A 24965-nucleotide genomic window follows, 5' to 3' on the forward strand; every position below is an offset into this window, starting at 1 on the left:
CCACTTTCCCCTCCCGCTGCCAGGAGCCAAATCCCTCCATATTCATGAGGATGGAGGAAAGAAAAAACTGTACGAAGGCTTTATTCGCACCTTGAACCCGCTTGTCATCAGCCTCATCGGGGGTCTCCTGGCACGATCTATTCTCATTACGCCTCAAAGCACGCTCAAGGGATTTTCTGTGAGAACACTTGGCTAACAATATGAACGCCGGCTCTTTACTGTCACTCATTTACTATTGAAATGAAGGCTATAAATCTGGTAGGATTGTGGTGTATATTTGTATAGAGTGGTAATGTAGCATAGTCGTTGTGGTCTGAAAGTCAGAAACGATAATGATTTTATTATTATTATAATTATTTGCATTATATTTATATATATATTAGTAGTTTTTAGAATTATTTATGACTAATGAAACAGCTTATGGAATATTATTAAGCCTCTGGTGCCATTTAGTCATTTTTGACCAAAAAAGTTGATTGTTTACTATATAAATGCTACAAAACTCAAATTTAATTGTTTTAAAAGGTTAAATGATGATAAAATATGTCAAACTTGTGCTGTTTGTGGTAAAAATTGGCTGCATTAGAAATTTATAATTTCACATTGCAGAAATATGGGGTACTGCACCCAAATAAAAGTGACACGGAAAGCCAATTAACCTTAAATATTAAGATATTAACCTTACATCGGAAAGCCAATTCTTTATGCTTTAAGCATTATTATTTATTTTTATTTCATTAAAACACATTTATGATGCCAACCACAGAGCATTTCTAGAGGTATCCGTAATCTTGGACCAGGCCGTATTCTGAGCAAATGCTGTGGCAGTCATGAAGGAGTGGAAAGCATGAGACTCCTAAAAGACCCCAGTGACAGACAAGTCTTTGCATTGATCCCTTGGGCCAGCCTGAACATCCGCCTGTGACCTACTCACACCTGCAGCTTCTACAGCATGGACGTCCAGCATTCTCCAGCCTCCACTGCCTAGACTGCAGTTCTGCATGAGAGTTTTGGCTAGAGGAGAAATGGTCGTTTTTTCTTCTTTACTTTCGTCACTTGGTGAAGTTTGTCCTCGTCACTGTTGCCACTGGCTTGCTTGGCTTGGGACTTGTGGAGCTGCGCATCAATGGATTTGCTCTTCAGTGTTTGGACTTTCAGCAGTGAAATTTAAACCACACTGAACTGAACTAAACTGAACTTCAACTCTGAAAACTGGACTGACACAGTTTCAATTTCAGTTCACCAGAACTTCTATGTTAAGCTGCTTTGACACAATCTGCATTGTAAAAGCACTATAGAAAATATATCAAATTTACTTACTGCATGAATATAGTTCAGTATCATAAAATAGCTTATGTGAAATAAATATGCAATTTGGCCCAAAAGTTGGAGACTGAAATTGCTTCTAATTTATCATTGATAAATTTGAAATCACAAAGTTAAAAGGTAAAATTGCATATATTTAAATATTAAAATTGTCACTTTATTAGTAAGTTCAGTAACTTGCTAAATACTACACAATTTCTCATTATATCAGAAACATTGTTAGGTGAATGTTTTGTACATTTAATTGTGCATTTATTGTTGTTATTATTATTTTATTTATATATTTATTATTATTAATAATATTTTTATTGTTGTTGTTGTTGTTATTATCCGCTTGTTAAGTCATGATGTATAGAATACTGTCTCCGGGTCCAAGCCGCTTCTAATATGAATTGCGAAAATATTCGTTTATGACCACTTTTTAGTCATTAAACAAACATTAAAGTTAAGTTTATATAAAATCATGGTGTACACAACAGTTTCTGGACTTGCTGCATCTCAGACACCAATATTTTAACAGTTTGTAAAAAATAAAAAAAATCACTTTTCTGGCCATCAGATATTAGGCATGGATATATATATATATATATATATATATATATATATATATATTGCGATCATGATTTTCAAAAGTATTACATCGCTTTGTAAACATTCATTATTACCATTTGATGAGTCTCCCCATACAGTTTGATATAGCGCTTGGACCCAGAAGCTGCTTCATTTGACGTCACACTTAACAGACGGATACAAATAAGTTACCTTAAATTGCCATAATCTTTCAAAAAAAAAAACAACTAATAGTTAATAAACTTTTTTATGAAGAACATTATCCCATCTCATAATGAGTATCTTTTTTTAGATGTACATTTGAATACTACAGATTATTATGGTCATAATCTTGTGAAGTTTATTTATAAACTAATTTCGAGAGGATCACGTGCTTATGATTGTTCTCAGCTGTTTCTGCATCAACCCATGATTGATTTTCCCCGGGTTCTCTGGTTTCCTCCCACAGTACAAAAACATGCAATCTAGGTAAATTGAACATACCATAATTGAGACCATACATTGGGTCAAATATGGACAAATTCAACATGTAGTCAAATTTTTTTATTAAATTTAGATTACACTTTTTAACCCAACAGTTGGTTTTGACAATATTTGACCCAACATTAAGTTTCAACAACCCACAGTTTTTAGACTGTACACTGTTAAGACATACACTGTTAACAATGTCCTATGGAATCTACAGTAACTTACTGGAGCAGTTCGCCAGTAACTTACTGTAAATCAATTACAGCAAAAATACTGTATTTACATTTACAGCACCATTTATCTTGCTGTTTGTACATTTAAAGTATTGTATGTATATCTTCACTGTAAAATATACAGTAATTTCCACAATGAAACCTTAAAATACAGTAAGATACTGCATAACTGTCCTAGGGTAAAATACAGTTCATATTACAGTTAAATACTATGTAATTTACAAAAATCGCTAACAGTGTAGCATTAAAAATTTGATATCTTTAGTATAGTTGCCTAGATTTGAATTGGTGCATCAGACACCTAAATCCTGATATTTTCAAATGCATGTTATTTAATCACAGATTGTCACCCCTACAGGCTATTAGACTGTTTCGTTGAAGCTATAGATTTGTCTGACTCTGCAGGCCATAAGACAGAGAAACGCAGGCAAGGCAAAGACCTTGGTTTTATAGGACCTGATGGGGCATGAAGAGCTCATTTAGTCTGGTTATAGGATCACCCATCCGCCCTCTACGTAACACATACCCACACCTCCCATGTGTTACGCCACTCTCCCTGCTGCCCTTAATCCTTCACGGCTCTTAATCGGCGTCTCAGCCTTTAAAAAGACCCATACAGTTAGAGACGCTATCCTGCATGAGTGTGTCTGCATGCATACAAGCTGCTCAAAATTGGCTTGCCATATTCCAGGGATTAGCATCTGATTTTGTGGATTACAGACAATGCTTTCGCAGTTTTGAGCAGATGACTGTGAGAAACAACAAATGTGCGGCACACGCTGCATTAACAGAGCTCAGGATGTCCAGTCCTTATATAGTAAAGCTTCCTGTCTATGTGGCCAGATTTACTCAGAAATGCAATGCTGCGCTTGAAGCATGCGGCGTGACTGAAATACAGATCTAAGCATACATGCTTAATTATTTCTGGCTGCTTGAATTTGAACTGCTCATACTTTAAAAGTAACCCTGGGTAATTAGACTCGAATGGATTAATTTATTCTAAATGTTGTGTCTCGTACTGAAAAATAGTGAAAAGACCATGAAAGAGCAATGTTATTTAAAAAAATTATTATGGGATTATTTAAGGTGTGCAGTACTCGACGTCAGATGCATTCTGTGAACTACTGGTGTTGCCTGTTGCTATATTTACCACAATTCTGTACAACTCTCAAGACAAAAATGAAAAACCCTCTGGAGCTGTTCTGCCATTTTTAGCCTATTTTTTTTTTTTACTAAATCTGAATCGTAAACTTACACAAAAAAAGGCTTCTTCAGCGATTCTTTGGGGTTGAGGTGCTATAAATCACTATCCTAAATGATAGATGTATGAGCCATATTACCATTTATTTGCATTTGTATTCATTTGTGTTTCTAAAATGATTTAATACATTTGTTAATATTGTTTATTTCTCTGAGTGTGCCCTCTATAGGTGTCACGATCACCAGCGATCAAGCGTTTGCAGATCGCTGGAGAACTACAAATCTGCCACTTTAATTAACTAAAGATCCCATCATGCACTTCACTCACACACATGGCCCAGATTCCTCCTGATTGCAAGCACACACAGCTGAAGCTGTTCAGGGCTAGGACACAGACATTGTTTCTGAGTCCGGGTTACTGTAAGTGAACATTTCCTAGTGTTTTTTTTCGTCTTGCCTTTTGTATTTTTTGGACGTTTGTTTTACTGTTGTCTTCATTTTGCCGCCTGTCCTAACGATTCGCCTGTAGTCTATTTATGATTTTTGGATTATCTGCATGCCTCTGACTGTCCCTGTTTTGACCATTGCATGCCTGACATTTGTCCAAATAAACTGCATTTGGATCCGCACCCCTGTTGTACCCCGACAATTTACAATAGGTGTGTGAAAAATAATAAAACACATTTTAAAACAAAATCTTAATCCTGACAGGAGGGGGGCGCTGGTGCAAGAGCACACTTGTTTTTACCATCCACGTGAAGCTAGAATGGCATGGTGTAACTAGCCTCTAATAGCGATAAGAAAAACATTTTTTTTAAGCTTCAAAACAATTGTTAATCGTTTCACAATTTTCAAGACTTATGTATTGTTTGTTCCATTGGGGCTCTGCTAAACAGGCCAACAGAGACTATTCACAATTATTTATTTAAATTTTTACAAATGTCTCATTAAAACATCTACAAACTTATAAAACTGATCCGAGGTCAGTTAAAACTATGAAACATGTTCACCTATTGACCACTGGGGGCAATCTGAATGAAGCAACATGATGTGGATTTTATGATATTCGCCCCCAAGTGCAGAACGATTCCATTTTTGAAAAGTTTCAAAGCAGTCTTGATGTAACAAAGCCTTGTTATTTGAAATCACATGACCTTTGCCAGTTTGATACGCACCCCAACCAAACCGTCTTTAAGTTTGTTTGTTTAATTTTGATATTCAGTTTATTTGTAAACAAATAAACTTGTGGGGGTGGCACGGTGGCTCAGTGGTTAGCACTGTCACCTCACAGCAAGAAGGTTGGTGGTTCGAGTACCAGCTGGGCCAGTATGGAATAAATGAACAAACTACATTTGGCTGTAGTGTATGAGTACGAGAGTGTATGGGTGTTTCCCAGTACTGGGTTGCAGCTGAAACGGCATCCGCTGCGTAAAACTTATGCTGGAATAGTTGACGGTTCATTCCTCTGTGGCGACCCCTGATAAACATGTGGAGCATCAAGTCTTTTTTGGTTCCATCCATTGTGCTTTGCACTCGTCAGATAATTGCACCAACACCTCCCATAGTAGGCTAGAAAAAAGACCAAACATAAAAAAAATCCAATTGGAAATTTGAACCTTGTTTTTACCACTGCAATAGAGATGCTATGTAGTACTTAAAATGGTTTTCATATGATTCTGAGCCAAAGAACCATTTTTAGTGCTATTTAGAACAATTGTTTGGACTGATAAACATTTTTAAATGATCCTAAAATAGTCACGCTTTTGTTATTTGCACTCAAATATGACAATATTGGAAACAAATGGGAAACTAACAGATTTTTAATAATGATTTACGTTAATTTAAAAGAAAATTGCATTTATTTTGGTCATTATTTAAGGTGCACGTTGTGTGATGCCAGATGGTTGCGCTTGGCTCTACTGGCACTGCCTGTTGCTATTTTTATCACAACACAACCCAGAAATATATATTAGCTACTGAGATGATGCCACATTGTGCCGCTTCTGGTTGTGATTTTGATTGTAAAGGGCATCAACAGAAGTGATGCGAGTCTTCACTACCATCTGTATATATTTTTTTCACTACAAGGAGTCTAAACACCTCTGGATATGCTCGATATAATTAATGTGGACTTTTTTAATAATGTGAATCTTTCATGGGTTTTCTATGACATATTTCAGTAATAGACATCATAAATGTAACATTAAGCCATGCAACTTATAAAAAAACTGGGGTTCCTTTTATTGTATTTATATATTTTTGATGTTAACAGCTTGTTGGCTGTATACAGTATGTATGTGCCTCTGCTTTTGTCTACTTCAAACCATGTGAGTCCATTAATGGTTAATAAAGAGGAGGAGAGAGCAGAAAGTAATAGTAGTGGGTCTTGATGAAGGGGGAGGAATTTTCTGCAAAGCTCAAAGACAAATATGACATCATCTCCAATGGGAGTGTCAATCATTGTCTAGTGTATTTAACAATTATAGGACTGTTAGATCACAAATCAGCCTATTTTCATCGTCAAAGACACAGTGTTTTTATGCGAAAACCCAGTCAAAACAGTCTTTTCAAAGCAAAAATAGGGATCTCTGTCAAAACACAGACAAAACTGCTTTTTATAAACCTGTTTTGTGTGTTTAGCTTTTACATTTACATTTTTTTTCAGTATAATCTAAAGAAAACACCCAAAATACACTTTTGAGTATTTCTTTTATTGCACTTTAGGAATTTGCCTTCTCAGTTCTCTTTTTTTCTCATCCACTAAGCTATAAATTTGCACTTCAACAGCACGTATACATCAAATATCAGATTTATTAATATCTATATTAATTGTTTGCCTGATTATATACAACATTTTATTCTACAGTTAAAAAAAAAGACGTTTATTTTATGGTTATATCTAAAATATTCATGCTGTTGACAGTATTTTATAAATTATATAGTGTAAATAAATTCCACTCTAAAAGATGAGCTATTAAAGGGGTGGTCCACAATGTATTTTTAAGGCTTGGTTGTGTTTACAAGATGCAAAGCAATGAGTGCTCTTTTGCGAGTTTGTTATTTGAGATGTAGAATGCACACGCATGGAGAGACAGTGCATCGCTGGTGAAGATTGTGGCTTTTATCAGCGGCCTGATGAATAAAAATGAATTTGTAGCTAAATTGTTAACGGCATTTCCTGTTGTTTAGATCTTTGTTTACGTCCTTGCTACAACATACTGTACCATTAACGCTAGAAAGTGTGCATGTAGTTGATCAATTTTAACAAACAAAAACACTTACAGGTTGTGGCTCACAATCCACAGCTTCGTCGGTTGGAGGAGTTTTTAGCCGAATCCAGCACTGAACTGAGAGAAATTCTGGAAGTTCTCCTTTGTCAAATGCTAGCTATATATTTTTATAATTCTCTGGAACATAGTTAAATTGTAAGCTTTTCTCTTGTGTCGTGTCATTTGGAAGCATAAATACAGAAACAGAACAGTCTCTGTGGAAATAGCAGCATTTGGGTGGCATTTTAGCTTTCTCTGCTATAACATTACTGTGTCTCTGGCCTGGCAAATTAGCTGTTATTTAAATTAGCTCATTTAAACCAGCACATATTTGAAGAAAAAATGCCTCATTTACATATTTAAGCATATCATTTGCAAAACTTGTCATTCAAAAAAGGCATAATATTCAAAATGTTATCAATTAGCTGGGGAAAATATATTGATATACAGTTGAATTCAGAATTATTAGCCCCCCTAAATTATAAGCCCCTCTGTTTATTTTTTTTCCAATTTCTGTTTAACGAAGAGATTTTTTCAACACATTTCTAAACATAATAATTTTAATAACTCATTTCTAATAACTAATTTATTTTATCTTTGCCATGATGACTACATAATATTTGAATAGATATTTTTCAAGACACTTCTATACAGCTTAAAGTGACATTTAAAGGCTTAACTTGGTTAATTAGGTTAACTAGGCAGGTTAGGGTAATTAGGCAAGTTATTGTATAATGATGGTTTGTTCTGTAGACTATCGAAAAAATATATAGCTTAAAGGGGCTAATTATTTTGACCTTAAAATGGTTTAAAAAAATTAAAAACTGCTTTTATTCTAGTCGAAATAAAACAAATAGGACTTTCTCCAGAAGAAAAAATATTATCAGACATACTGTGAAAATTTCCTTGCTCTGTTTAAAATAATTCGGGAAATATTTAAAAAAGAAAAATCAAAGGGGGGCTAATAATTCTGATTTCAACTGTATAATATATTATTATATTATATATTAGTATTTGGGAGACACTGTGGCTCAGTGGTTAGCACATTCGCCTCACAGCAAGAAAGTTGCTAGTTCGGGCCGAGGCTGAGTCAGTTTGCATTTCTGTGTGGAGTTTGCATGTTCTCCTCATGTTCGTGTGGGTTTCTTCCGGGTGCTTCAGTTTCTCCACACAGTCCAAAGACATGCGCTATAGGTTAATTGAATAAACCAAATTGGCCAAATTAGTTACCAAAACCACACTAACCAAATTAGTGTGTGAGTCCGTGTGTGAATAAGTGTGTATGTATGTTTGGGTTGCAGCTGGAAGGGCATCCGCTGTGTAAAACATATGCTGGATAAGTTGGCGGTTCATTCGGCTGTGGCGACCCCTGATGAATAAAGGGTCTAAGCTAAAGGAAAATGAATGAATGAATATTAGTATTTGTTTACTGCGCTTACCTGTAGTGTCCTCTTTTAAATGAAAAACCGACAATAATACTAGTTTAAATTCACAGATGATGTCATTCCTTGTATTTAAATGTTAGCTTTCCATGCTTGTTACATTATATGCAGTCGTATTTGACGAGTTAATATGAAAACCGGCATGCGCACACAATGACCTGGTTTGCTGTGCTCTCTCTCTCTCTCTCTCGCAGATGCAGCTCTGCTTTTCTCCACAATACAGTGAAAAGACTGGAGTGACGGAGGCCCCATCGCCATGGTAACCGGGGCTATGCAGCTGAGCATTGCGTTTGGAGCCGTTGCCGTGGTTATTGGTGAAGGATTGGAGCTGGACCATTCGCTGAACGCCTCCAAACACTGAACAGCAATGGAGAAAGCGTAATGTGGACGCTGGATTTATTAAGCTAAGACGGTGCTGCAGTTGACATTTAATATTTATGTTGTCATAGGAAGTCACTGTTTGTTGAACAAATGAACCTACAATTCTTTTTGAAAGGCGAGATGGGTTTTTTTTTCCCGCGTGCCACTGTGACCTTTGACCAAATAAAACAAAAGTGTAATGATAAAAATAATTGTTTATTAATGAGCATAATTTATTATTATTATTATTATTATTATTATTATTATTATTATTATTATTATTATTATTATTATTATTATTATTATTATTATTATTATAAACTGCATATGAAATATTTAATCATAAAACAATTAAACCATGCATTTGATTATTTGATAAAAAATATATGAATAATAATGGAATAATACAAATAGTAATGACAACAAATGAATAATAATGATAATACTAATAAACATTTTGTTCTCTGTTTTATAACCTTAATGTAGTAATTTTGTTGTTGTAAATAACCTTAATATATTAAATTATACAATTCTGTATTGTGATTTTAAGAGACTAAAATGAAAAAATAATAACATTGGTACATTTACAGTAATATTAATGTCTATTTTCCTTAATATTAATTATAATAAAATAATAATAAAAGTAATAAATTAATAATACATATATTATTATTATTATTATTATTAGTGTTGTTTACATTATTATCTTCATTCATTCATTCATTTTCTTTTCAGCTTAGTCCCTTTATTAATCTGGGGTCGCCACAGTGGAATGAACCGCCAACTTATCCAGCACTTGTTTTTACGCTGTAGATGCCCTTCCAGCCACAACCTATCACTGGGAAACATCCACACACACTCATTCACACACATACACTATAGACAAATTAGCTTACCCAATTCACCTATACCACATGTCTTTGGACTTGTGTGGTAAACCGGAGCACCCGGAGGAAACCAACGCGAACACGGGGAGAACATGCAAATTCCACACAGAAACGCCAACTGACCCAGCCGAGGCTCGAACCGGCACCCTTCTTGCTGTGAGGCGAACGTGCTACCCACTATGCCACCGCGTTTTATTTATAACATATACAGTTGAAATCAGAATTGTTGAACCCACTTAGAATTTTTCTTTCTTTTTAAAATATTTCCCAAATATGTTTAACAGAGCAAGAAATTTTCACAGTATGTCTGATAATATTTTTTCTTCTGGAGAAAGTCTTATTTGTTTTATTTTGGCTAGAATAAAAGCAGTTTTTAATTTTTAAAAACCATTTTAGGGTCAAAATTCATAGCCCCTTTAAGCTATATTTTTTTTATAGTCTACAGAACAAACCATCGTTATACAAAAACTTGCCTAATTACCCTAACGTGCCTAGTTAAGCTAATTAACCTAGTTAAGCCTTTAAATGTCACTTTAAGCTGTATAGAAATGTCTTGAAAAATATCTAGTCAAATATTATTTACTGTCATAATACAGTTGCAAAGATAAAATAAATCAGTTATTAGAAATGAATTATTAAAACTAATATGTTTAGAAATGTGTTAAATCTTCTCTCCGTTAAACATAAATTGGGAAAAAATTAAACGGGGGCTAATAATTCTGACTTCAACTCTAGTAATAAAAAACAACAAAAATAATAACAACAACTGAATTCTAACAACATAATAACAATAATAAAATAATTCTCTATTTTCTAGCCTTAATGTAGTAATTTTGTTGTTGTAAATAACCTTAATATATTAAATTATACAATTTTGTATGGTCGTTTTAAGAGACTGAAGTGAAAAAATAATAATACATTTATAATCATATTAATCAATGTCTATTTTCCTATTTTAATAAAATAATAATGAATAATGATTAATGAGGATAAGCAATAAATAGGATTATTTTTATTATTATTATTAGTGTTGTTTACATTATTATCTTATTTATTATTATTATTGTTACTATTATTTGTTTTATTTATAACATAAAAATAACAAAATAATAACAAATGAATAATAAAAATAATAATAAACATTTTGTTCTCTATTTTCTAACGTTAATGTAGTAATTTTGTTGTTGTAATTAACCTTAATATACTAATGTCATGTGGATGGTCATTTTAGGAGACTAAAGTAAAAAATAATAATATTGGTACATTTACAATAATATTAATAAATGTCGGTTTTCTTTAATAATAATAATAATAGATATAGCAATAATAATAATTATTATTGTTATATTTATTATTATTATTGTTATAAGTGTTGTTTTTAATATTATCTTATTATTATTATTATTATTATTATCATCATTGTTACTATTATTTGTCATTTTATTTATAATATATAATAATATTAAAAATACAAGCATATAAAAAAGCAAAAAGTACCTGATATAATATAGCATAATATTTTTATTTGCTTTACTTTTTGCATAATTTCCACCAGTGCCTTACAGAAATCCAATTTTCCAATACTCCAAGATAAAAAGATTTCAGTGCTCACCAGGAGCAACATCAAAATGTTTCCCTGAGGAATACGTCGACTGTATGGCTACTCTTAATATTGTGTGACAGATTGAGTTCAGGATTTGAGCACAAAGGCTTGTTATTTCTCCTTAGGCCTCATTAGAAAGAGAGCACGGGCTTGAATTGTGCAGATGTAGAAAAAGAGGCCTTCAGCAATGATCAATACTCATCCAGTTTCTCTTCTCAGCTTCAGAATTCACTCGGAAAATACAGCTGTCAGCACAACGCTCAGACGATCGATAACAGCATCTCCTGAAAGCCAGAGGACTTACACACACCACTGAAAACTCACCAGCCGTTATACCTGTCCATCTCAAACCATTACAGTAAGTGACTGGTAAAAAAACCAGCTTAGATCTGATTGCATCTACAGTAAAATAAAGCAGAAACGCACTACCAGTCGAATGTTTGCCCCACATTTTTATTTTTGTTTTGTTATTTTCTGTTGTGTTGTGTTGGACTTTACTTTACTTCCAGTCAGACGTTTGCCCCGCACTATTATTTTATTTTATTTTATTGACCAGTTGATTGAATTATTTTAAAGCCTCATTTTAAAAGTTTGCCCCACATTTTTATTTTATTAATAATTTATTTATGATAAAATAAAAATTATTAAAAAATTAAAAAATATTAATAACTTATTTAATTTTATTGACTGGCTGATTTAGTTATTTTAATAATAAATATAATAATATTTTCTATTATTAATGTTGTTTACATTATTATCTTATTTATATTATTATTATTATTATTATTATTATTATTATTATTATTACTATTATATAATAATTTTGTAACATAAAAATTACAAAAATAATAACAATTCAATTAATATAACATTATAACAATAATAATCATTTTGTTTTCTATTTTATAAACTTTATAAACAAGATTATTTTATTTTATTTATATTATTTGATTGAATTTTATATGCACAAAATTATTATTTTTTTTTTTTTATTTCCGGTTAATTGAATTTTGTATGCACAAGATTTTATGTAATTTTATTGACCGGTTGATTGATTGATTTTTAGAGATTACAAAGAGCAATTATTTTAAAGTCTCTGAATTATAAAGAAAGTAAAACAACACAACTTCAATTCAACTAAGTGCTCAATTACAAATAGATGCAACACTGAATGAACAAACACACTTTTACAAGATTACAAAAACATATTAAAATAATCCTTTATACGTCTTTTAAACCTTGCAAACCTTTTTTTTTTAGTTTTGGACTGGTAGTGTATTTTTTTGCATATTATATTACTGCTCTAATGTCAAAGCCGAAATCAAATTTATCATAATTTCTCCAATCTTCTGGATCACGTGATCCTCCTGAAATCACTCAAAAAAGTAGGTTTTGTGCTCAAGAAATGTTTAATATTATCATGTTGAAAGATTGAGCTGCTCATTTTCATGAAACCGTAGTACATTTCTTACAGTGTGCTTGGTAAAATATGCAAAATTTGCTTGATTTAAGGCTTTTCTCATGAAATGTGTACTGAATGTCATTGCTGATAAATGAGGTTTGAGTCTGCCCTCTAGGGGTTGTAGAGAGCAAATGCTGACTGATTTGAAGGATTTTTGAAACCCTATTAAAAGTATAAAAATCGTATAATCTAAATGTTTTGGGGAAATATTTAAAAATGAGAAAGTAAAGGATATTTAAGGTACATCAGTTGTCTTCATTTTTAAGATTCGTTTTAAAAGATTTTGACAGGGTTCAAAGGTGAAAGTGCAAAGTGCAAGTAAAGCTTTATTTGAATGTTTTAAACTTTCTAAAAATGATTGGTGAATGTTCTTTCATCATTCAGAATATTTAATACATATATTTAAATATATCTTTATATTGAATTAAATTGAACACATATTTATGTCAAAATGAAACAACATACTTAAAATAAAATGTTTAATATCTCAAGACAACATTTCGCATATGAAAAAATCTACTGACACACTGATTGATATTTACTTTCTGTAAATTATAAAAACTTTTTGATCAATGTTTTTAATATTGTGTTTGGTACAGGCCAAAATCAACAAGAAACATTCATGTACTGGGGACTGCCTTACAAAAAGTTTTCACATTTAAGTAAATAAATAAATTAACCTTGTATAATATACCTGAAAATTAATGAATAAATATATATAATTTTTTATATATATAAATATAATTTTTTCACAGAATAAAATGTCAACAGGAGCCTAATATACCTTCTAAAGTACAGGTGTGGGTGGGGGTATTAAAGTACTTCTATTGTTCTGATATATGAAAAGACCCACATATCACTTGAAATATAAGGTTCTTATGTTAAAAACAAACAAACTAACCAAATAAAAAATGTCAGCACTACAAATCCATAAGCCCATAAGTATATTTTCTAACAAAATAAAGACACACAACACGCTGAATCTTCTATGAGGGAAAAGATGAACATTGTTTCATTTTAATCAGAGGAATTAGAGTAAAAACAAATGTCATATACAGCACAAGAACTGAAAAAGCAGTTAGATCATGTGTTCTGCACTCCTAGTTTACATTAGCACAGTTCTAAAATCCCTTTTGTAAACTCTGATAGTACCTTAGAGCACTTTCTAAATCATTTCAAAATCATATACTTACAATTCTGTAAATATATATACTGTACATACATAATATTAATATAGAAATATGGTTATCTAATGCTGTTTGAAGCAGCACTTTATTTGTTTGCATGATGGTAAATGTAACGAAAGTTAGGAAACAATCAGTTCTTTGTTCTTGTTGAAAAGATACACAGTGCTAATTTGTAAAAATCATACAAGTGAAGTCAGTAAACACAGTCTGGCACATAGAGCCATGAGTTTTCTGCCAATATATATGTCTCTTACACATAGAAATACGAGCTTTAGCCCTCTGTGACTGGACTAGCAAAGATTCCTATACAGGCAATGTTAAAAAAAAGGCAATATTCAGAGTCTAGTGTGTGATCAGCATGTCAGGATTGTTTTTAAAACAGCACAGATCTAAATCTCAGGTAATATTCATTCTCTACCGCAATTATTTATTTCTATTTAAGTGATTCAGGTAGAAGGAAGTAGTGCTGCTTAATGATTAATTCCGCAGATTTTTAGCCCTTCATTGAATCTGTTTATTTACTTATATAAATGAGTGTAAATTTATATTTATTCCATTTTTTAAATAATTTTCAGTAATATTATTGACTAATATGAATTTTTTCATATTATTTATTTACAATACTGTTTGTAAAGTAATATTTTCTGTCTTTTAGTAGATATATTATATAGAAGACTTGATTTGTTTACCAAATACAAAGTGGATCTAATTGGATTTGCATTGTAAACATTAAATAAAAGTTAAAAAGGTATTACTTTTTATTTCATATATTAAGGTTTTAGTTATGATACTCCCAAAATTATTCTGCTTAAAGCCGCAGATTTTTAAACAAAATTCTGCACAGAAATAGCTAGAAATGTCCTACTAATCACAAAGAAAATAAAAGTTTATATGTATTATGTATATATAAATACATCCACATAGATGTATATACTTAAAAAATTTTTTTAGAATAATATATATATATATATATATATATATATATATATATATATATATATATATATATATATATATATATATATATATATATTTATATATATATATATATATATATATATATATATATATATATATATGTATATGTGTGTGTGTGTGTGTGTGTGTGTGTGTATGTGTCAACATTTAAAGTAAATCATCATCTTTCATCAAAGTTGTCCTATAGCATAGTACACACAAAAATATGTAAATGCCAACTTTAATCTTGTATGTGGTTAGTCACAATTAATCATTTACCAGCACTAGAAGTAAATACTAATACAGTGTTTCTCAACCACGTTCCTGGAGGACCACCAGCTCTGCACATATCCATGTCTCCTTAACCAAACACCCCTGATTCAGATCATCAGCTCATTAGCAGAGACTGAAAGACCTGTAATGGGTGTGACAGACAATGAAGACATCCAAAACACGCAGTGATGGTGGTCGAGAAACACTACTGATAAAAGACCAATATTGTGAAATAGCAGTCTCATAGAAGGCAGATAGATTTATCCTTGTTTTTTGGATAGATAATCACCCGAAATAATCACGGCAGTAACAAAACACCACTGTAATGGGCCTGCAATCTCAAAAACAAGACAACTCTTATATTATGCTAAGAGCTAATACTTCTGCTTTTCATCCTGATCACACACTTTAAGATGCACTGCTATGAGAGTTGATCTCCATTGTCAGTAAAAACGAGAACAAAAATAAGACAAATGCATTAGAGAAATGATGACAAGACTTAAACAGAGTTAAAGAAATCATTCACACAAAAATGAAAATTTACTCAGTATTTACTAAAGTGGCTCAAAACCTGCATGAGTTCCTTTATTAGGTTGAACACCAGATAAGCTGAAAAGAGCAGTGACCTCCATAGAATTAGTTTTTCCTACTATGAAAGTCAATGGTTACATGTTTTCAGCTTCCATCAAAATATCCTCTTTTGTGTTCAACAAAATAAAGAAATTCAAACCGGTTTGGAACAAGTGAAGGGTGAGTAAATGATGACAGAATTTTCACTTTTGTGAACTTATCACTTTAATCCTCAAAAAAGCTAAAGACAAGTTAGTAACACTTTACAATAAGGTTTATTCATAGTTAACGAACTAACGTTGAGCTTCATTTTTACGTTAAAAGTGGCATGTGCTAATGTTAGTTATTATTGGTCAATTTGAACCATCTTTTAACAGCATTCATTAATTTCATTTTTACAACTGGCACGTGTTAATGTTAGTTATTACTGGCCAAAAGAAACTCATTTAAAAAGAAAAATAGTTCAATCATAAATAAACACTGTTTACATTGTTGAAACGTTTCTAACAAACAAATTGAACTGTTTCTTAAAACAATTCTAATATTGACTTTGTTACTTCAACCTTTAAGTTACTTATATTCCTACAAAACAACATTTAACCTAAACATTTAATTAAGACTAATAAATGTATAAAAGATGCAATCAAAATAGTTAATTGGCTGTATCCGAAATCTCCCCCATACCCTCATTCACTATTCCATACATTAGTCCACTCAAAGTAGTGAATAAAAACGAGTGAGTGAATTCGAGAATTCGAGTGCACTGGAAGGATGCCATTTTGTTTGAGCCGCTGGTTGATCAATCCTCAAATTATTAGCTTTTAAACTTCTTGGTTAGCCCTTGTGCTAGTTTTTTTAAACACTTTGCAAACTTTGCCATGTATTCAAATGTCAATTTAATAACTAAATAATTTATTTTGAAAGACAGAACGTTGGCTCAGTGGTTAGCACTGTCGCCTCACAGCAAGAAGGTCACTGGTTCGAGTCCGGGCTGGGTTAGTTGGCATGTTCTCCCTGTGTTGGTGTAGGGGTTTTCTCTGGGTGCTCCCGGTTTCCCCCACAAGTCCAAAGACATGTGGTATAGGTGAATTGAATAAACTAAATTGGCTGTAGTGTATGTGTGTGAGTGAGTGTGTATGGGTGTTTCCCAGTACTGGGTTGCAGCTGGAATCTGCTGCGTGAAATATATGCTGGAATATTTGGCGGTTCGTTCCACTGTGGCTTAGTCTGTGATTTATCAAAGGTCGCTAAAGGAAAATTACCAAATGAATTTATTTTTGAAAATTTTACCAATAGGATTCCTCTGTCTATGCCATCTTGTGGTCAGACGCGGAGATAAATTTGCCACATGAAATCTCACAGTGTATTATGGGTATTCTCTAGCCATTGATGTACATTGATTGTACATTCGTAATTGTGGTGCATTGTGGGATTAATTAAGAGCACTATAGATTCAGACACCAATACAAATGGCTGCTCCCTCATAATAGTGCACTATTTGAAATTATAGGAGGTGATTTTGGATACATCTATTGTTAGTTCATGAATGTTTTTTACCTTATTAAGTGTTACCAACAACATCAATAAATTTAGTTCCCCAAAACCAACCCCAATAGCAATAATACTGAATTAAATTGTATTTATTTTTCTACATTAAAAAAAAACTGGCAAGCTAGTTATCGTATCAAAGTATCGTATCTTAAAAATAAAATATAGGTGCAATTCAGTTCAGCTACATATATATAGGGGAATTAATTTGGTTTGTTAGTTCAATTTAAAGAGAAATGTCTAAACTATTTTAGGGTTCCTCCAGAGACACTGAAATCGCATTGGCAAAACCCCTGAAGTGCTTATAATTTATCTTCGGGAATGGCAACAAAAGTAAAAAGGCATGTATCGGTAAGCATATTGTATAAAAAAAGACATAAAATGGTGACTTTGTTAAATAGCATTTAAACTGAACACTGTAAGCTATGCATGTATAATGAAAAATCCACAACAACGTCTGTGGAACGTCTGAAATGTTTGATTTAAATAAAGACTGAATTAAATCCAGGGTGGCAGAAATAAAAGTAAACAATCTCAGAGGAACCGCCAGGGAGAACTTGTAAATATCGAATGTTTTTTTGGAATCAGTGTTTTCGCTTTTCACATTCATCCCTTTTTAAAAGCTACTTGTTGATCATAAACTAAAATATTTAGGAATGTGAAATATAAGGTTTACGCTGCCCAGTCTATATTAAGAGCACACTTTTTTCTTTAAATCTATACACACACACACACACTCTCTTTCTCTAACACATACACACACTTGAGATGATGAGCTGACGTGGTTAGGTTTAGTTGCTGTCCTCTTTCGCTTGAGGAAGTGTTTTCTCTGAGCCCTCGAAGCGCTGAGAGGCGATGGCAGCTTGATGAGACATGCTCTTCCTCACTACGTCTCCCTTCCTCCATAGTGTAATCTCCTAAAATACAAAAAATAACACACAAAAAAACCTTGTTACACAAAAATTATCATGTTTTAGAGTCCTTCTGTTCCCTAGGTTCCTAAAATCCATACAGCAAGTGATCAAAAATGACCTGCCATATTTTTTTCTATTCAATATATATATATATATATATATATATATATATATATATATATATATATATATATATATATATATTCTTTTACATAGATTGCTCGTTTATACATTTTGGTTGCCATTTTTTATGTTATTTTTTTATTTCAACATATTTTGTGTAAAATAAGTCACCTCTGACAAATAGCATTGCATCAAGGTCACACTGTTGAATGGAAAAAATAAAACCGATAAGTGGTTTCATAATCACTAACATTTAATAATCTAATGTGGACATCATGTAAAATAAGCTTGTGCAAAAAAACCCTATTCTAAAATATTATTGTTAATATATATATATTTTTTATTAATAAGCTTGTGCAAGAAACCCCATTTTAAAATATTATTATTTTTATTAATGTAAGCTTGTTATTAATAAGCTTGTGCAAGGGACCCAATTCTAAAATATTATTATTATTATTGTATTATTTTTATTAATGTAAGCTTATTAATAAGCTTGTGCAAAAGACCCCATTCTAAATAGTATTATTAATATACTATTATTTCTATTAACGTAAGCTTGTTATTAATAAGCTTGTGCAAGGGACCCAATTCTAAAATATTATTATTATTTTATTAATGTAAGCTTATTAATAAGCTTGTGCAAGGGACCGCATTCTAAAATATTATTATAACTATTAATATGAATAAGTTAAATATCTATTTATTATCTTGTTTAAATGCATCTAAAATATTATTCTATTAAGGCATAATATTACAATAAACAACATTACAGCATTATTTTAATTTATTTACAACTGATTATGCAATTTTTAATCAAAATATGCTTCAAGCATAAAATTATAAAATTTTAAATGATTTTTCTATTTCAATCAATATAGTACAGTTTATTCCTTATAATTTAGCACTTTTATGAAATACTTTTTAATTATATGCTTCCCTTTCATTTTAACATGTATATCTTGGTCAGATGTGTCATTATTTATTTTAAATGATATACTCATATTTAATTTGTTATAAATGATATAGTCTTTATTAATTTAATCCCTTTGAAAACATCTACTATAAACAAATAATGAGTTAATCTATTGACAAATTTAAATTAGCAGTGTGTGGAAAAATTGAACAATACAGATACTCTGGTCTCTCATTCGACACATCCTAATGTGTGTGCTGTTTCCTCAATGTTAATCCCATTATAGAAGATAAAACGATTTTAAATTTAGTTTCAGCACATAAAAATCATAACGTATATTCCAGAAAACATAGTAGGAAGAAAGTAACATCAACCTGTTGTTTGAAGTATCGCCTCTCCTCTTCATCAATGAGTACAAGGTTCAGGTAATAACGAACAGAGAATTTCTTATTAATATCCCTCATGGTGGGCGTCATTTCATATCCAGCCAGAAAAAGACGGATAGGGATGGATTCACCTAAAGCAAGCAGAGACAAAGCTAAAAATTGGACTATACAGAAAATCTGAGTCAGTTAATAAATATGTTTCACTTTAATCCAACAGAAACCACGGGAATGTTTTAGGAAACGGTTTCATACCTCGAACTGGAGCTCCATCCATGATCTCATATTTTGCAATGGTGTCATTTTCATGGTACACGTTTGGCCCCGTCCCCGTCGTCTCCCGTTTAATAATATCGATTTCCATGTGTTTGATCTTAATTCGCACCAAAAGGAAATAGATCTTTCCCACAATCACATCTTTCAAGTGATACCTGACATTTTTAGGGAGGGGAGAAACAAGGAAAATTGCAAACAAGATTTCAGTGCAGGGTTCTTACACACCTTTTCCAAAATTTAATTATTAATTTTGGAAAATTAATACTTTCCAGATGCTCTTTTAAACTTATCCAGCACTTTACAATTGTGGCAAATTACATATTTACATACAGTTGACGTCAGAATTATTGGCCCTCCTGAATTAGTAGCTTTTACCTGTATATTTTTTCCCCAATTTCTGTTTAACGGAAATTTCTGTTTAATCGTGTTAATAACTCATCTCTAATAACTGATTTCTTTTATCTTTGCCATGATGACAGTACATAATATTTTACTAGATATTTAGATTAATAAGAGACTAGTATTCAGCTTAAAGTGCAATTTAAAGGCTTAACTAGGTTAATTAGGTGAGTTATGGTAATTAGGCAAGTCATTGTATAATGATGGTTTGCTATGTAGACCAGTGGTCCTTAACCACCGGGCCATGGACAGATCAATAGGTACCGGGCTGCACAAGAAATCAATAATAATCAATTAATCAATAATTATTTCCATTTTATTTATTATCTGAGTCTGAACAATCTTTTATTTTGAAAAGTGTTTCATTTTGAAAAATGACCGTATTTTCTATCGTACATCTCGGTCACTTAAGCGCACAAATTTAATTCACAAGCAGCAAAATGAGTAAGAAACTGTCGTCTTTGGAATGTTTCTTTGCTAAGGGGAAAAGACCCAGTGAAGGAACCCTGAACTGCCAAGGAATGGATCCGCAACCCATTTGCCAACAAATCAGGTGAATCCAGCATGTCTGTGCAAAAAGATCAACTGCTGGAGATCGCAAATGATGGCGGCCTTTTAGGGGCTGTCTGCATATCACGTCGTATTTTAGAGTTCGCACAAGTTTGTTGTTTCTAATGGAGGTGCGTGGTTTGTTGAACGAATCCCGCGAGTGCTCCGCGTCCGTGAGCCACTTGACAAGAATTGACCGATCAGCTTCAGCTTGTATAAAATATAAACATTTCAATAGACTAATTATCTCAGACAAACACAGCAGTGCTTTGTATTTTTTTTTTTCCATTTATAAAACTTGCATCAGAGTGACAGCAATGTTTTGTCAGCTTGTCATCCTCTGAGAAAACGATTGATGGTCCACGGTAATAAAAAGATTGAAGACCACTGCTGTAGACATTCCAAAAAATATTGCTTAAGAGGGCTAATAATAGTGACCTTAAAATGTTTTTAAAACTGCCCAAATAAAACAAATTAGACTTCCTCCAGAAGAAAGAAATTATAGGAAATACAGTAAAAATTGTCTTGCTCTGTCAAACAACATTTGGGAAATATTTAAAAAAATTTAAAAAATAAACACAGGAGGGCTAATAATTTTTACTTCAACTGTACATCTAAATATTAATATTAATCATATATCAAATGCTATTGTTATAATAACAATGATGAATAAATAATAAACAACAGTAAAGTAATCAAAGGATTTTTGTGGCATGTTTGCCTTTAAGCTTCACATTAAAATATTGTCATTTACTCTCTTAAAATGACATTTATTCACATATAAATGTGTCATCTTTCATCTTAAGTTAATATTTATTTTAATTTCATGTATTGTTCACTCATGAAGCAGTAAGATCCATGCATTTTGTCTACTCCAACTGATTAAGCAAAGGGTGCAAATATAAAAAAGATGGTTAATTATAATTTATTAGTATTATTATTAATTATTATTGCCTATGTATCAACAAATTTTAAAAGCAACACAATTAGTTAGTTAGTTAATTTATATAGCACATTCTTTACAACACAACATTGCCCATTGAACACAATCAATGCTAATTAAAATAAGTCTTACATCACATACATAACAATAAACAAAACAGAAGGCAAACCTCTCAACATTAAAAGGCTCAAATGCTAAAGAACAAAGATGCAATTTCAGCAGCTTTTTAAAAACAGAGAGTTGGAGCGTGTCTAATGTGGGGTGGAAGCCCGTTCCAGAGTTTTGGGTCAATAACAGCAAAAGCCTGATCACTACTTCGCTTACACTGGGCCCTAAAATGACATTTTCAAGCACTTTATCCAAAATTATGTCAACTCTTAAAAAAGCTAGATTCAATTTTAAGCATGTTTTAAGGATTTCCAGCACCCGTATAAACCCTGTCAGTGGTTGGCTAATTAAATGTTTTATATATTAATGTAATGATCCAAGCAATAAAAACCTCCAATCCTCTGGCTGTTTTTTAGACTTACTTGGACTTGTTGTACTCAAACTCGATGTGCAGACAGTCCTCTATTCCCACCTCCATCTTAATGGAGGAGTTGAGCTCTGGATATGTGCTGAGTGTGTGCACGACGATGTCCATCTCTTTGCAGACGTCATTCAGTCTCCGGCTGACAGTCGCCCGCAGGAAATAGCTGAAACAAACAGATTTAGAAAGGACTTTAGGTATCAACCAAGTGTAGAAAATAGTGTGGGATATTTAGATTTACATTCTGATGTTTAGTTTTTCTGCAACATGAATATGAAGTTCCACTATTAATTCATTCATTCAGATTGATGACATTGTAGGGAAGTGTTTCATGTATAAACTATAATTAAAAATATTTCAAGCTAAAGCAAAAACAATAGAATAAATATACAAATGAAATAAAGAGCTTTATAGATTTCTTGGGAGTCTAACAGTATTCAGGTATGGAACTGAAATATCAAATGTAAAATAACACTGTGTAGACTTCATTGTATAAATGGTAAAAGCCTCTTACGGTAACTCTTCAAATACTCACACAATCACAGGCTTTAAAAAGCACAGTAAATAAACGTAATTATTTTATATGGCACGCACTGCAATATCGAGACTGAAATGGCCTATTGTGTCCTAGTGGGAACTCACAAATACAGTCTACTGAGCTACACAATGACAGGAGCACATACCGTAGTTTTACATTCTGGCCTGTGTAGGACTCGTATGGTTTCTCTACATGCGTGAACTCAAAATCAAAAGTTTGAGACTGAGCCATTTCTCCAGGCCGAGCTAAATCCTTTACCAGCGAGACAAACTCATGATGGTTTCCTCTGTCATAGTACAATTCTAGGGGAAAATAAATTACACAAGAGAACAACATTAGTGCATGCACAAGTTTTGACATGATTTCTTAATACGTTTGCATATTTTGTAGCGTTCTTTCAATTGAGATCAGTTCTTTTTACGCTTTGGACATTTGAAAAAACATGAGGATGATTGATTTTTGTTTAAACTTTCCTTTTAAAAGTACAATGATTAAAACCATAAAGATCTTGAGAATTTATCAAGAATAAGTGTAGTGGGAGGAATAATTTTACATATAATTTTTTTCACATTTTTTTGTGATACATTATGTATGACTTTTAATAACCTAGGACAGAGAGTAACACGCTTTAATGAAACACCATAACTTGTGACTAGAACCTATTATACCATCTTTTTGATTTTACTAGAGATTTACTAGGGAGTCGAATCGTCTAAGAGAACCGATTCTTTTGAACATTTCGTCTCAAAGAACAGGTTAGAAACGATTCAGTGAATCTTTAATATGTAGCGGTATTGCATATCTGTTCATTATGCTTTATTTGTATATAAAGTGTTCATTCTTCATTAACTGCTGCATAGTTTGAACACAATTCGCAAAAAAACTGCACTAATACCAACTACGTATGTGTTTAGATCATGTAATCAAATCATAGACAAACCTTTCATGTTCTCCTTTGTACTATTCGACTATTAAACATTTCACCTCACTCACTAGTGTTCGACTATTTTGAAAATCAACAGGTCGATAAGTTGTTGGATGAATTCAGAAAAACATACTTGTTATTTGTTAACGAGTCAGTCTTAATCGTGAAAGAATTAAAATAACACCGGTTCGTTCGATTCACTCAAACTGACGAACCTAAAAGAACGATTCATTCACGAATCAAACATCGTTAATGTGTCATATGTCACGAGACTAACTGAATGAAATGTGACACTTCTGCATGTCCGATGCTTCAGTCGGCATACTACTTATTTGAAACAAATTTGACAACATACCTGTAAACGTATACATACAAATCTTGAAATGTGTCGCGCGGTCACATTAAAAACAAATACGTCACAAGCATCGCTCGTACTTACCGATTTGCCCGATAAACTCTATTTTGATGCCCTGATGCTCGAGCCTCTTTCCCGGGGTCTTCAGGGTTACGTTTACTTTCCCTGAGACCGTCTCTCCGTCGTAAAACAGAAAGTACTTGTCTTTTTTCCCGTCCTCCGTTTTGTGCTCGGCCTTTTTTCTCGTCTCGGCATCATTCAGAACTATGTCAATCTCAGCACTTTGTCCGAAACTGAAGAAGCTCATCCCGACACCTTGTGCTGGATTGGACTGCTTTTGAATTCTAACACCTGGTCCAATTCCACATCAATATAACGTTACAATCCCGTCTTCTTCACTAGCGATCTGCAGCGATGCATGCGCCTTTATAATATGCTGTTTGCAAGCAAACGTGGGCTAATTCTTCATACAGCTACTGAATTAATACCTGCGGAGGATTTTCCAGCTATGTAAAAACAGGCACAAGCTTCAGAAATGATTTTACTACCGGGTAGTCCACGTCATATTGTTTTCAAAATAAAAGTCTTGAGCGTCAGTTCGAAATTAAATGAAGAAAATGGCAACTGTAGCCTACGTAGAAGTGATTGTATTTAGGGAAATTCATCATTCTGATGTCTCAGATGTTTGTGGAATTAAGGTCAAGCAAACCATTACATATTTAGGTTTTTACAATCAATAAATGTTCTTCTGAAAGGGTCGAAA

The 24965-nt window shown here is 32.4% G+C and overlaps 1 protein-coding gene across 1 annotated transcript; it reads right to left on the reverse strand.

Annotated features, from left to right (window-relative positions):
- Positions 1-15091: 15091 nt before the first annotated feature.
- On the reverse strand, positions 15092-24748 carry vps26bl (vacuolar protein sorting 26 homolog B, like). Its single transcript, XM_056466134.1, has 6 exons — positions 24287-24748; positions 23068-23224; positions 22386-22550; positions 19944-20119; positions 19680-19822; positions 15092-18272 (listed from the first exon to the last, which is right to left on the reverse strand). Exons 1-6 carry the CDS (start codon positions 24507-24509, stop codon positions 18147-18149), a joined length of 990 nt encoding a protein of 329 aa, XP_056322109.1. The 5' UTR covers positions 24510-24748; the 3' UTR covers positions 15092-18146.
- Between the last annotated feature and the right edge of the window lie 217 nt (positions 24749-24965).

Source organism: Danio aesculapii, chromosome 10 (assembly GCF_903798145.1).
Source record: "Danio aesculapii chromosome 10, fDanAes4.1, whole genome shotgun sequence".
NCBI classification, from domain to species: domain Eukaryota; kingdom Metazoa; phylum Chordata; class Actinopteri; order Cypriniformes; family Danionidae; genus Danio; species Danio aesculapii.

What these genes read in the sequence shown, in the direction of transcription:
- vps26bl (XM_056466134.1), bottom strand. Translation starts at nt 24,509, where the DNA reads ATGAGCTTCTTCAGTTTCGGACAAAGTGCTGAGATTGACATAGTTCTG. An exon ending in AGAGTTTATCGGGCAAATCG is followed by an intron (nt 23,225 to 24,286) that starts GTAAGTACGAGC and finishes ATTTTCCCCTAG; the next exon opens with AATTGTACTATGACAGAGGA. An exon ending in GGATGGAGCTCCAGTTCGAG is followed by an intron (nt 19,823 to 19,943) that starts GTATGAAACCGT and finishes TGCTTGCTTTAG; the next exon opens with GTGAATCCATCCCTATCCGT.